Raw genomic sequence first — 14,598 nt, 5'->3', positions numbered from 1 at the left:
TGGGGCACAGTTGTAGGTAGCTGTTTGTGAGGACAAGACGATGGTGTAGGCAGTTTTTGTGGTGTGCTGTGGGAACCCACCACGAGTTAGATTATGGAGTTCAGATGTATTGGTACACTGACTGCAACTCACATTGGTCACTACTAAGTTGCTGAACCTGCACAAAACAAAAAAGAAATTGACTTTATGATGCAGTCACTTCTACATGATCATAAGTTTCAGCCATGACTCTTCTTTTCCCTGGCCCAATCCTATACCATTATCTTGACGATATTGTTGAACTTGGAAGCAGAAGTCTTCATGTAAGCAAGGTAAAGATGTTAAATAATTATGATTTCCGTTTTTGCCAGCTCGTTAGTATAGATGAGTTGGCTGATAATTTGTAATCGTTGAGCAACCCCAGAAAGTACGTAAACGATTTTTATAAAACAGGCTAGTTAGATATTTAATTTTTGTAATGCTTCTAAGATTTGTTAACAGAGCTATATTGAATTTGATTTGCATTTATGTTGGATTAATGAAGTCAGATAATACTTGCTGTTTAAATCTCATTGTAAAAATGATGTAATTTTTTGAGTAATGTAACTTCAATTGTCAGATGTTTTTGAAAAGTCAAACTGAACTTGCAATATAATTTTGCGAAATAAACTCAGTGTTAGTAATTCACCACAATCTGTACCGCCTCCATTTACAGGTCACATATTTTTTAAAGAAGTGGGTTTTCAAAAATGTTTTCTTTTATCAGCCAAAAGAATTTATTGTGTATTTCGAATGTTAAATCCATCATTGCACACTGCTGAGCCTGTAGCTAGCTTATTTTTGTTTTTCACAAGAGACCAGAATATATAGCATTCTACTGGTGCTGCTCTAGAGGTAAGACAATTTAATTTATTTGTTATGCGCACAACAGGCCATATGACTCGTTGCCTAAGGGGCTGAATGTGTTTTTGCAGTGATTGTATTTCTTTGTGGTATTTGGAGTTGCATTGCCCAATCAGTTCGTATAAGGTTTGCTAACAATCACACAGAGTAAGCACACCACTTGCACTTACAATATACAACACGACAATACGAATTCAGTACCCATTCCACAAATCAGGCATTCAATCAACGTAAAGTTTATTATTTCACTTATTTAAAGAACGTTACAAGGTTTTAAATAGCACCCAAAGCTAGTGATCGATCTCAGTTCGGTAGTCTATTTTCTATGGGGGGGGGGAGGCCAGTCTTCTACGTTTGCTTCAGTCTTGTTTCCAGACCACATGGACCTACAGCTTAGGCAAGAGTTCAAATGAATACCTAAGAGATCAGAAGCTAAGAAGTAGAACTGTTGGTTTTGTCGAGTAAAACTATTTACAGTTATACCGCTCGTTAGTCATGACAGCTAAGTATAACGGAATTACGATGGTAGTTCGTAATCGAGGCCGCATCCACACCATAGACGCCTCTATGACGCCGCTAACACAAGCAGTCTTCTACATTATACTCCCGACCTCGTAAGATCTGGTGTTCTGCTAGCATTACTAGACGTAATACATCTCTCTCGGCTTAATTTGCACTTTTGATTTTTTATATTCATCTATGTTCCATCATGATTTCGTGTGTGTGGTTTTTCATTATTGACAGAAAGCTGTCTGTCAGTCCCTTGACCAATTTTTCTTTACAATAGCAGCACTTTTGTCATTTATTTCAGTAGTTCGTATTTGTTAAATGTGTGAGTCTTCTTGTAAATGTATTTGCAGGCCTCTATGAAAAATATCTTGTTTAAATGAGCCTTTAGTTAACTATTATTGTAGTGGATTGCTGCTGTCTGATTCTGTACTTAATTTAAACATGCTGACACTATCACTGTGATCAAGGCGAATTAAGTCTGTTGCACGTACGAGAAAAGATGCTGATTTGGGCAACAATCACGACAGTGGGTTGGGATGTTAGGAATGCTTGTATTAATCCACGCTGGTAAACAAAGGGTCAGTGTTTTTCGCTTTTCCCATTATTTACTTCAGTCTTTGGCGGTCTGAATTAAAATTGTAGTGGTAGCTTGTTTCACTTGTTGAGAATATCAACTACAATCGCCCCTGCAATATTAAAAACAGAAAGGGATTGTGTAAGCGTATAGGAACAGGAACATTTATTTTCTGGAATGAGAGAGTAGATCAGACATACTAAGCAACAGCTTATTTTATTACAACCGTCAAAAAATAAATAATCGAAGCATTGAAGCAAGAAGGTATAGCTTAAAATCTTGACAGAGAACTATGGTTTTGATTGGCACTATGACCTTCCGGAGGCTGCCCCCAACCTGCTGGTGGTTGTGCATGCATTTTCTAGTAATGTGGTTGTCTTTTTATATTTTACGAGCTGAGGGTAGGTCCATTACGACAATGTGTATTCTTCCAGATTACATCCTTCACTTGTTCCCTTGCACTTGATACAGCATGTTGAAGAGAGAGTACGAGCCATTAAGAATCTGAAATATCAACATACATAGGCATAAAGTAAAGTTTAGTAGGAAGGAAAATGCAATTTAAGGATGAGTGTGTGAAAAAGAATATTTGAAATTGTCGTGCAAGTGCGATTTTTTACGTGAACATATACAGAAGTTTTAAATTAATTTATTTAGATAGTGTTTCACCAAATATCTAGATCCTGTGTAATGCGCTTAGGATTAAGACACAAGTACCACGATTTCGCAATTATTAGGTGCGCTGTTGGCAGTCAGAAACAGATCTGTGCTTAATTTTTTTGTTTTTCTTAGTACGCCATTAGTAATAACACTCTTCTAGACATACATACACACAAAGTGAAGTCTAGTAGGAAGGAAAACACACTTTAAGAGTGAGTATGCGAAAAAGAATATTCGAAGGCGTCATGCAAGTATCTACGATGTCAAGCAAAACCAGAGGAGAGTAATCAAGATACCACCTCGTTTCAACATACGAGATGAAGAAATTAAAAGTGGCCTGAAAATTACGAAGCAAACAACAGTCTCAAAATTATTCAACTGCGTTGCAGCGTACTGATAAGCGATTCCTGATACAAAATGACGCGTGTTCCACCGTGAGGCTGTTAACTCCCTTGCTGTGGCCGTTGAACGTCGAACGACGGTCGTAAACGGCTTGCCACGGAGTTCCCTGAACGTAGAAATTGACTCAGCATCTAGGGGCGGAAAACTGCAAACTACAGGAATTTAATTGATATCTCAGTCCCAGGGAATGCAGGCAGTAAACATTGATCCTACTTGCCGAGGAATCCAAATTAATTAGGAAATTGAGGAAATTTAACAGAGGATACAACTCTAATTAAAACAGAGTGAAGTGTAATAATGGGATATATTACCCTAAAATTTATGAACGTGTAACCGGCAGCAGCTCTCACTGAAAAGATAAGCTACAGATGCAAAGAGACAGTAATCAATATATATAATCATTAAAAAATTAACGCACCCATGAATTCTAACGAACAGGAAAGAGCTGAATTCATCTGGGGAGAATCCTAACATATCACAGAGAGAGCTAAATATAGGGCCGACATTTTTATGATCTGCTCAAGATAATGTGCAAGCAAACATTAACCTGACTCAAGGCGGCAAGTGCTGAGATTTCATTACGCCCGCGTCAAAGTCATCTTGCTGCAACAGCTGGACCGAAGAGAAGGTGGCAAACCGGGGCTGAGGCGGGTGCACTCTGAGTTTTGTGACATCTGTTAGGAACAGCCGGACTCCGATCAGCTCCCGACCTCAAAAAGAGGGGCTTGTACCAACTGCAAGCAGAGGCAGTGGTAAACGACTGCCGGCTGGGACTTGCAGACCAGACAGTGACTTTTGACCACAGAGGTTTCCCATTCTGCATTGACAACAACTGTCGAAACACAATCCTTTTTGTAGCGCTGCGTTCCGTCTACGAAGAAGAAAAGTTTTATTTTTTTTTCTGAAATTAACAGTTGGTGACATGTTGAGCGAATAATCAGATTCTTTCAAAATGAAAGCATTGGAATTTAGATTTTGGATTACTGTTCCTCAGGGTGTCAAGTATGTATTTATTAGGGCTCTTTCCTCTCTGAATACTTAATCTGGAGAAAATTAGCATTTAATGTCTGGAGAATTTGAAATAAAGTTGATTATACAATAACATGATCGCCCGCGAGTAACTCATTAAAAATGAGTCGGTAATTGATTTTTACTGATCTAAGTTTCTTTGTTAATGGCCTCTCGAAAACGAATACGCTCGCGTCCCCACGACGACGCGCCTTGCTATGGTTGCATTATAAGTTCGCGTACTCTCGTTAATTGAAACAGGCCTCACCTGATGAAATGAAAAGCTGAGGAGCCAAATGTCCCAGTATCTTTTCGTTCAGAGAACGAAAAAGTACAGCTTGGTCTGGAACTTATATGGACTAAGATGCAGGTCCTTTCCTACAATGTTCTAATGATTGGCTAACTCCCACATGCACAGCTAATTAGCATTTCTTTTGAGTCGAACTTATTTGGAACATATCTTTCACTTGGGATAAGTTTTCTGGTGTTCACACTCGTTTCGGATAGTATTCCAGTGATTGCTTTACGTTTTGCATTACATTGGCTCAAAAAAATCCTTTGGGACTATTTTTTAATGCCACATGTGCACTTGTGGGCATTAAAATTTTAGCACTATGAAGACGGAATGTAAGAAACTTCCAATTCCCATGGAGTGTACTAGCTGGTCGGATTTGCAAATGATTTGCGACCACAGAAAGAACACAGGCACAATGCCATCTACATCATTATATAAGGAAAGACTACACTAGGCCTTTCTCATAGAGAAATCGCACTCTAATGTTGTTTGTTTGTGAGACGAGCGTGTTACGGCGTGTCCAAGGTGGAGAAAGGCCTGCATGAAATTTGAAATTGACGAGTTCAGGAGAACTATAAACTACACTCATTAAAGAATAATGCTGATACATGGTGAAACAACGCACTAGTGGGCGGTTTGCGGGTTTAAATCACCTCGGGGTATTACGATGCGGCGCATTTGACCTGCAGTCGTCGCACGGTGGCGCTGGCAGCAGTCCACATACACAGAGGTTTTTTGGTGCATGTTAGAGTACGGTGCATCGAGTAAGTGTGCAGACGTTTTCAGACGTGCTAATGGTGACTGTGTGTTGAAAATGATTCAAAGAACACATATTGATGTCGTTATGAGGGGTAGAAAACTAGGGCGACTGGAGGCTGATCACAGGCCATCCGTGTGCCACAAAGTGTGATCTCAAGATTATGGCAACTATTCCAGCAGACAGGAAATGTGTCCAGGCGCTACAGTACGGGACGTCCAAGGTGTACAATACCACAAGAAGACCGATATCTCACCATCAGTGCCCGCAGACGGCCACAGAGTACCGCAGGTAGCCTTGCTCAGGACCTTACCGCAGCGACTGGGACAGTTGTGTCCAGACACACAATCTACAGATGACTGAATAGACATGATTTATTCGCCCGGAGACCTGAAAGGTGCATTCCACTGACCCCTGGTCACAGGAGAGCCCGTAAAGCCTGGTGTCAGGAACACAGTACATGGTCATTGGAACAGTGGTCCCAGGTTATGTTCACGGACGAGTCCAGGTGTAGTCTGAACAGTGATTCTCGCCGGGTTTTCATCTGTCGTGAACGAGGAACGAGATACCAGCCCCTTAATGTCGTTGAAAGGGACCTGTATGGAGGTCGTGGTTTGATGGTGTGGGGTAGGATTATGATTGGTGCACGTACACCCCTGCATGTCTTTGACAGAGGAACCGTCAGGTCAGGTGTATCGGGATGCCATTTTGCACCAGTATGTCCACCTTTTCAGGGGTGCAGTGGGTCCCACCTTCCTCCTGATGGATGATAACGCACGGCCCTACTGAGCTGCCATCGTGGAGGAGTACTCTGAAACAGAAGATATCAGGCGAATGGAGTGGCCTGCCTGTTCTCCAGACCTAAACCTCATCGAGCAAGTCTGGTATGCTCTCGGTCGACGTATCGCTGCACGTCTTCAAACCCCTACGACACTTCAGGAGCTCCGACTGGCACTGGTGCAAGAATGGGAGGCTATACCCCAGCAGCTGCTCGACCACCTGATGCAGAGTATGCCAACCTGTTGTGCGGCCAGTGTACGTGCGCATGGTGATCATATCCTGCATTGATGTCTGGGTACATGCGCAGCAAACATTGGCGTTTTGTAGCACATGTGTTTCGGGACGGTTTTCTCATGATTGTATTTAAACGGTCCCAAGCTATTAGCGCCCAAAGGCTGCGGTGCGCCCAGCTACAACCATGGACATTGCAGGCGGCACTTCGTTGTCTCTTCAGACTAGTCTCGGTTCTGTATGGAGCGACACAATGGCCATACCCACGTGAGGAGGCTTCGAGGAGAGCGCACGTCGCCATATTAATATTTGACATCGTCATACTACAGTACAACACCTTCGAGGAGTACTGACAGCTTCCGGAATCCAAAGATGACATTGAGTATACACGTAACTTAAAAGTATTCCGTGTCAACTTTTTCTTTGTAGTTTGTTTAGAGAACAAATAATGTGGCGTCAGCATCTACTACTACCTTTTCTTTTCTCGGCACTCCTCCTGACTGCACATTATGCAGAAGGTGGTTTCATTCTTTTTTGTATATTTTTATGATAATTATAAAATTAATGAGATGCAGTTGGTAATTACACATTATTTTAAAGATTTCCTTGTCATAAATTGTTTCTCTAAATGTTTTTACAGCAAAAGTCGGTCGGCTTAATGCAGTAATGCCATTGGTCAGCCCCGCCATTATAGCAACTGTAACTGCATATCGCAAGATCAGTGATAGAACCTGTCTTCGCTTTAAATTTTCATTATGAGGTCCGATATTATTTTGAAGAGCCATTTTTCTACAAGGCCAATTTTGGCGCTGAGATTCTTAATTGTCTTCTCACGGTCACGTATCACCTTATTAACGACTGACAGTTTACCATGGGTTACGCCGATTTTTCCATCCTCCTCATCAGTCATTTGTAAACTGCCCTTCCGTAATTTCTTAACTTTTCCCATTGCTAACAAAATTTCAAAAAATCGATACAACAGGAAGTGTAGGTTACAATAAAGGCTCAGCACCTTGGGTGATGGTATGGGGTGTCAGTACACAACACCATCTCCCTTGGTTCGCATAGCTGTTAATTTGCAGAGCACCCGTTACATTTCTGACGTGTTAAAGTTGTTGGCTGTGCTCATACTTGGAGGTTATCTTTTAACAATATAAGACAAGAAGTGTTTCCCATGTTTTAATGACCTGCCTACATACAGAGTTCTCTGCTGTTGCTCTGACCAGCACGTCCTCCTGAACTTTCATCCACTGAACACATCTGTTCTTGGTTAGTCACATGACAGTCACGCCTTCACTCACGAGCCACTATGATTGGTAAATTGTGCGATACATCTATGTCATCCAATCTCAGATCACGCTCAGCCTGTAAAGCTTCATTTCCTTTGCTGCTCCACTTCTGGGTCATTCACTCTTTCGGCAGGTGGTGTATATGCAATGACTTAGAAAATTTCATGGGATAGTGGGGCACAGATGGCGCAGGTAAGGTGTATGCGCACCGCATGGTCCCTGTGTCACCTGCTATTGGATAGGAGACATTCTGAGAAATGGTTGTGCAAGTGATATGTGTAACATGCAATATCGCCGTGAGCTGACGCCGTTCGAACGGGATATCGTTGTCGGTGCCCGACGGATAGGAGTTTCGATATCGTGCAGGAATTAGGCTTCACACATTCAACCGTGTCCGGGATGTATCGTGAATGGCTGAATAAGGGTGTCACAATCCACAACAGACAAATTACCGGCCTTCCAGCCGCCCTCGATCACCGTCACTAGCGACATCTGAGATGGATCGTCAATAGTGACAGAAGGGCAACAGTGCAACAAATCACCGCTCAATTTGACATAGGACCTGCTGTCGCAGTGGACAATCCACAGGAACATGGGTGTTTCATAGTGTACGGGAGCTGGCGTGACACACTGGTACCACTTTTTAACCCAACGTGATTGGGCAAAACGACTTGTATTTGTCGCCAATCACCAGGGATGGGCACTGGAACATGCCGTAACGTGCTATGGTCGGACGAATCACATTTCAACTGCACCATGCAGCTGGGAGGCACTGTGTGTGGTGCAGACCAAGAAGATGTAGTACAAGGCAATGGTGTCTCTGTTATGGTCTGGGATGCATTTTCCTGGCATGGAATGGACCCCCTAGTTGTTCTGGAGCGGAATTTGAATGATTCGCCATATGTTGAGCTGCTCGGAGACCATCTTCATCCATTTTTGGTCTTTCAGCACCCTGACGGTTCTGCGGTGTTTCAAGATGATAACACACCACCACATTACTTCTATGACGCTCAAGACTGGTTCCAGGAACAGCCAAAGGAGTTCCAAAGACTGAAATGGCCATACCAGAGTCCAGATTTGAGCTCCATCGAAGATATCTAGGCTCCATGCCACGTGTCCTGCAACCACGAACAGACCAGAATTGGCTGCCGTTCTGCAACGATTTGGTGTCAGCTGCTTCGAGAAGTGTACCAGGGACTTGTAGACTCACTTCCACGGCGTCTCATTGCAGTCTACAGGGACAAAGGGGCCCCACGCTATATTAGGTGCCTATCACCATGACATTTGCTAAGTCAGTGTACACTCCAGTGCTTGGGTGGGCAAAAGCGCTATTGTGGGTGCGGACACCAGTAACTGCCCACACCGCCTGCCCGTGGGCGCTGTCAGCCAGCAGTTCCCCCTCCACCCCTCCGCTGACATCGATCGTTTGTTATCGATACTCACGATGGCGATGCAAGACAGGCCTGCTTACTTCATGTTGTTAGTGTTGGTGGTGTCGAAGTCTCTTTGGCGATCGTGGTAGGACAATATTAGTGAGAGGAAAATGGCTAAGTAGGCGTTAACGTCCTCAAAACTAAAATCGGTTGAATACCTACGCTCCAGGTCACAGTGGGAAGAATATTAATTTTTCATTGAAATGCAATCCGGCCCGCTGTCAGTGTCTATTTTGTAATGCTAGTTTATAGCGGTGGGAGAGGTACCACGTGAAGCGAGTTTCAACTCCTTCTTGAGAAAATTCGTGATCACTTTTGATGATGAAAGAAGGAAGGCCAAACTTCTCGAGCTAAAACAGGAAAGAGAGAAAGAAGAAAGTTCATGTAGATATATGTCACTTCTTGAAAACGTTACTCTTATTTATAAAGCGTTATGTGGTTTTGACCTCGATTTTACCTTCACTTGTAATGGGACACCCTTTTGTAGCATAACCTTTTTTTTGTAGAAATGACCGATACCATTTATACTATCGATCTCTGATTATTCGCGTAGCGTGACACAGAGTGTTGGAGGAAGTCCAATTACTGGCACAGATATGAAGAGGTCACGATGTGGCTGGTGCACAATACGGGGATTTTCCATTGTGGTGGTCAGACGTATTCGACCAGAACCTCGACGACGAATATGCCTGCCACCACGCTCCCATGCAGCTCATCATTGTGCCACTGTCTCTTCCTGATGTCCTATAAATCTGGTTATTGCACGATTCGACCAGCAGGCCAAATGGTGGCCCACAATGAGGTCCATTTCAAAATCTTATGCTCATAATGCTGTCTCTGACGAGTACATCTCCTCCACAGAGATCACTCAGTATCTGATGTGTTCACACTCATTACATATCCCACTAGATCTGGTAACAACACTAAATACGAACAGCCCTAATGAACTCTGTCGCCATTCTACCTGTTACAGAGAATCACAACTCTAATAGTTTACTAACTGGCGATGGTGTGTACATTTTCTAAGTTACATTGATATCAATGCAGCTCATTTTTCGTCAAGCAGTGTAATTAATTTCAGCACTGTAAACAATGAGCAAGATAAGCTTTCCTCAAAGGCTGACCACCACAGTCTTTTCATAGGCATGATGTTACTGAATGTTGTCGAAAGGTAGCTCTCACAGCAGCAGCAGAACATCAGAGTACTGCGAGCTGACATAGCTTCTCATTAGAAGCGACTTATTTTAAATTTCGTCAGTGTTCTTTAGCTTCAGCCCCTATATTTCGTGTGTGTTTGTACATTTATCAGGCACAGTTCTACGCCTTAGTGCACAGAACCGATGTTTAAATAGCACCAACCATTTGTTTTGTGTTTCAAGAGCCACTTGATAGCAGTTAGATCTTTCAGCCGAATGGTAACTTTCATAGCAGCAGCAGCCCATTAGAGTACTGGGAATTGATTTACTTAAAATTTTGTCAGCTCTCCTCAGCTTCAACTCCTATATGTCGTGCTTGTCTGTGTATTTATCATGCTATCTTTAGTATGGATATGAACTGTGATTGCTGTGCTCAGATGCGAGTTGAGCTGGTGACTTTTTGCTCACAACTCCAGGTGGTATTGACTTTGGTCACACATCTTGAGGCTGTTGCCAGTGGGCATCACTGTGGGAGCGGGGGTGGGGCAGACAGGATAATCCGAGGGACATCCAGCATGACCCACATGTCTCCCAACTGGTCCACTACAGTGTTTGCTCTGGGTACTACCTGCACTGAAGTTGAACCCTCACCAGCAGTCAAGTCGGAGGTCGTTCCAAGTTGTGGCTGGCAGTGAAAGACTTTACGGGGGCCAATAGGAGGCCCACCCTGGTTCGTCTGATGAACAGGTTTAAGTTGATATCTGTGATTGACGAAGCCCCTGAGCAGATGAAGCCGCTCGCCTAGTTCCAGAGAACACCACTCAGCTGGCAAGGTCTGGGCATTCACAGAGAGTGGGATTCCTGGTAGTTGGGAGCTCCAATGTTAGGAGCATAATGGGGCCTCATAGTGATATGGCTGAGAAGGACGGGAAGGAATCCAGTGTCCATCCTGTGTACATACTAGAAGCAGTCATTTCAGATGCGGAACAGGTGCTTCGAGATGCCATGAGGAAACAGGGTGCAACCAACTGCAGGTGCTGGCTCATATTGCTGCTAAAGGTGCGTGTTGCTCCGGATTGGAGGAGCGCACTCTGGTTTTGGGCGGCTAGCTGAAGTAAAGACTGCCAGTCTAGCTCGTGACATGAAGGTGGAGCTCACCATCTGTAGCGTTGTCGACAGAACCGACTGTGTTTCTTTGGCACAGAGCTGAGTGGAGGGTATGAATCAGAGGCTCAGATGGTTCTGTGACCTTGTAGGTTACAGATTCCTCGACTTGCCCCTATGGGGCAAGTCGAGGGCTTCCAGGTTCCTCTACATAGTTCAGTAGTCCACTACATAAAGAAAGCCGTTACACGGTTAGCAGGGGCTGTGTGGTGGGGACTGGGCGGTTTTTAAAGTTAGAGAGTCTTGAGAAAGTGCAGAAAAGGCTTCAGATTCAAAGGGTGCAGGGCGAGTACAGGAAGATGGTAGACATAACAACAGTCAATATCGTGGCTGTAAACGGTCGTAGGTGTGTTGGGAAAGAGCCAGCGCTCCAGATTCTAATACAAAGCACTGAATCGCAAATCGTTACAGGTGCGGAAAGCTGGTTAAAGCTGGAAAAAGTTCGGAAATAAGTTTGTACAAAGCATCTAAACATGTTCAGAAATGATAGATTAAATATAGGCGGTGGTGGAATGTTTATTGTTATCATATGTAGTTTACCTACTAGTGAAATCGAAGTACAGAGTTTCTGTGAGTTAGTATTGGTAGAGGTTATACTTGACAGCCGGAATGAATTAATAACTGGTTTCTTTTACCGAGACCCGATTCAGATGATACAGTTGCTGAACAGTTCAAAGAAAATTTGAGTCTCATTTCAAATAGGTACCTACTTATAAATTATAGTTGAGGGTGACTTCAATCTACCCACGGAATTCTAGCGAAATACATGTTTAAAGTCCGTGGTAGGCATAAAACGTCTTCCGAAATCACACTAAAGGCCTCCTCAGAAAATCATTTTGAACAGTTAGTTCAAGAGCTCTCTCGACGTGCAAATGGTTTCGAAAACATACTTGATCTCTTAGTAACAAATAGGGAAAATCATGACAGAGATAGGGTTTAGGGAACGCCAAGTTACTGCAACTAGACTGAACATCGTAATATCCAAAGCCTCCAAAAATTAATGCAAAATACATCTATTTAAGGAACAGGTAAACATTCACATGACAACAGTCTCCACTCCTTCCGATCAATGTAAGAGTAGACCAGATGTGGTTTAAATTCAGAGAAACAGCATTGACAGCAGTTGAGAAATATATACCAAATAAATTAATAACAGCTGGTACTGATCCACAATGGTACATAAAACAAGTCAGAAGACTATTGCAGAAGCAACGAAAAAAGCATACCAAATTGAAACATCGCAAAATTCCCAAGATTTACCAAATTTTAAGAAGCCGAAATTTAGCACAAACCTCACTGCAAGATGCATCTAACAGTTTTCACAACGAAACTCTTTCGAAATCTTGCAGAAAACGCAAAGAGATTCTGGTAGTGTGTAAAGTACACCACGGCAAGATGCAAACAATACCTATACTGCGCGATAACAATGATGATGTTATTGGAGACAGTGTCACTAAAGGAAACTGTTAGTAAACACATTTTCAGAAATTCCTTCACAAAAGAAGACGAAGTAAATATTTCAGAATTCGAATCAAGAAGAACCGCCATCATGAGTAGCTTAGAAGTAGGTATCCTCAGTGTACCGCTGCAAATTAAAACATTTAATAAAGGCAAGAAGTGCAGTACACGTTGTATACCAGTCAGATTCCTTTCAGAGTATGCTGATGCAATAGCTTCTTACTTAGGAATCCTATACAACTGTTCATTCGTAGAAACATCTGTACCCAAAGAATGGAAAGTTGTACTAGTCACACCAACACCCAAGAAAGAAAATGCGAGTAAATTGCTGAATTACAGATCCATTTCACTAAATTCAATTTTCTGTAGGGTTTGGAACATATACTGTGAATGAACATTATCAATTACTTCGAAGAAAACGATTTGTTGATAAATAGCCAACAAGGATTCTGCAAATATCGTTCCTGTGAAATATGACTAGTTTTTTATCATCATGAAGTAATGAGTGCTATCGACAGGAGACATCAGACTTATTCCATATTTTTAGATTTCCGGATGGCTTTCAACACGATTCTTCACAAGCGACTTCTAATCAAATTGCGTGCCTATGTAGTATCGTCTTAGCTGTGTGACTGGATTCGTGATTTCACAGAGTGTAATAATCGACGGAAAGTCAACGAGTAAAATAGAAGTAATATCTGGCGTTCCTCAAGGAACTGTTATTGGGCCTCTGCTGTTCGTGAGCTACATAAACTATTTTGGATACAATCTAAGTAGCTATCTTAGATTTGTTTTGGAGATGATACTGTCATTTAATGACTGGTAAAGTCTTCAGTGACCAAAGCGAATTGCAAAATGTTATACAGAGGATATTTATATGGTGCAAAAAGTGCCAGTTGAGTGTAAATAAAGAAAAGTGACAAGTCAATACTAAAAGAAATCCGCTAAATTTCGGTTACACGATAAATCATACAAATTTAATATTCAACTAAATACTTAGGCATTACAATTACACATAACTAAAGACTACTATTTATTGGCAGAACACTGAGAAAATGCAACAGGTCTAATAGAGACTGCCTATACTACGTTTGTAAGTCCTCTTCTGTAGGATTGCTGTGTGGTGTAGGATCCACATCCAATAGGACTGACAGAGGACTTCGAAAAATTCAAATAAGGGCAACTCGTTTTGTATTATGGCGAAATAAGGGAGAGAGTGCCACGGATGAGATACATGAACTGGAATGGGATTCAAAGTCGTTTTTCGCTACGGCAGGTCCTGCTCATGAAATTTCAATCACCAACTTTCTCCTCCAAGTGTAAAAATATTTTGTTGGGGCCCACCTACAGAAGAAGAAATGGTCGACATAATAAAATAAGGTAAATCAGAGCTTGCACAGAAAGATTTAAATGTTCGTTTCTCCTGCGTGCTGTTAGAGAATGGAGCGGTAGAAAATTATCTGGAAGGTGGTTTGATGAACACTCTGCCAGTGAGAGTGCCACGGATGAGATACATGAACTGGAATGGGATTCAAAGTCGTTTTTCGCTACGGCAGGTCCTGCTCATGAAATTTCAATCACCAACTTTCTCCTCCAAGTGTAAAAATATTTTGTTGGGGCCCACCTACAGAAGAAGAAATGGTCGACATAATAAAATAAGGTAAATCAGAGCTTGCACAGAAAGATTTAAATGTTCGTTTCTCCTGCGTGCTGTTAGAGAATGGAGCGGTAGAAAATTAGCTGGAAGGTGGTTTGATGAACACTCTGCCAGTCCCTTAAACGTGAATTGCAGAGTAATCACGTAGAAGTAGATGTGGTATGGCCTTGCCTTCTTCTGAACTGAATTAACTAGCCATTTATTGAGGAACCTACAGTTCAACAAGGACTCCGAACTACGGTACAAGTCGGCATATTTGATGTATACAAATCATTGGCTGAGAGGAAAGAAGCTATAAATGAGTGAACAATATCTTAGGATAATCTGGAGATTGAACCACTGATCTTTGTCCAATAATTGCT

General features: G+C 42.3%; 1 protein-coding gene across 1 annotated transcript in view; it reads right to left on the bottom strand.

The window, feature by feature from the left end:
- Positions 1–2,201: 2,201 nt before the first annotated feature.
- LOC126176624 (uncharacterized) overlaps positions 2,202–14,598 on the bottom strand; it is a 78,168-nt gene continuing 65,771 nt past the window's right edge. The window contains exon 6 of the mRNA XM_049923783.1: positions 2,202–2,470. Within this exon, the coding sequence (XP_049779740.1) occupies positions 2,411–2,470 (60 nt within the window). The 3' untranslated portion in view covers positions 2,202–2,410. The remainder of the gene's footprint in view (positions 2,471–14,598) is intronic.

The sequence above is a fragment of the Schistocerca cancellata genome, chromosome 3 (assembly GCF_023864275.1).
Source record: "Schistocerca cancellata isolate TAMUIC-IGC-003103 chromosome 3, iqSchCanc2.1, whole genome shotgun sequence".
NCBI lineage: Eukaryota > Metazoa > Arthropoda > Insecta > Orthoptera > Acrididae > Schistocerca > Schistocerca cancellata.
Note: the sequence above shows the minus strand (reverse complement) of the source record. Positions and strands in the feature narration are given on the sequence as shown.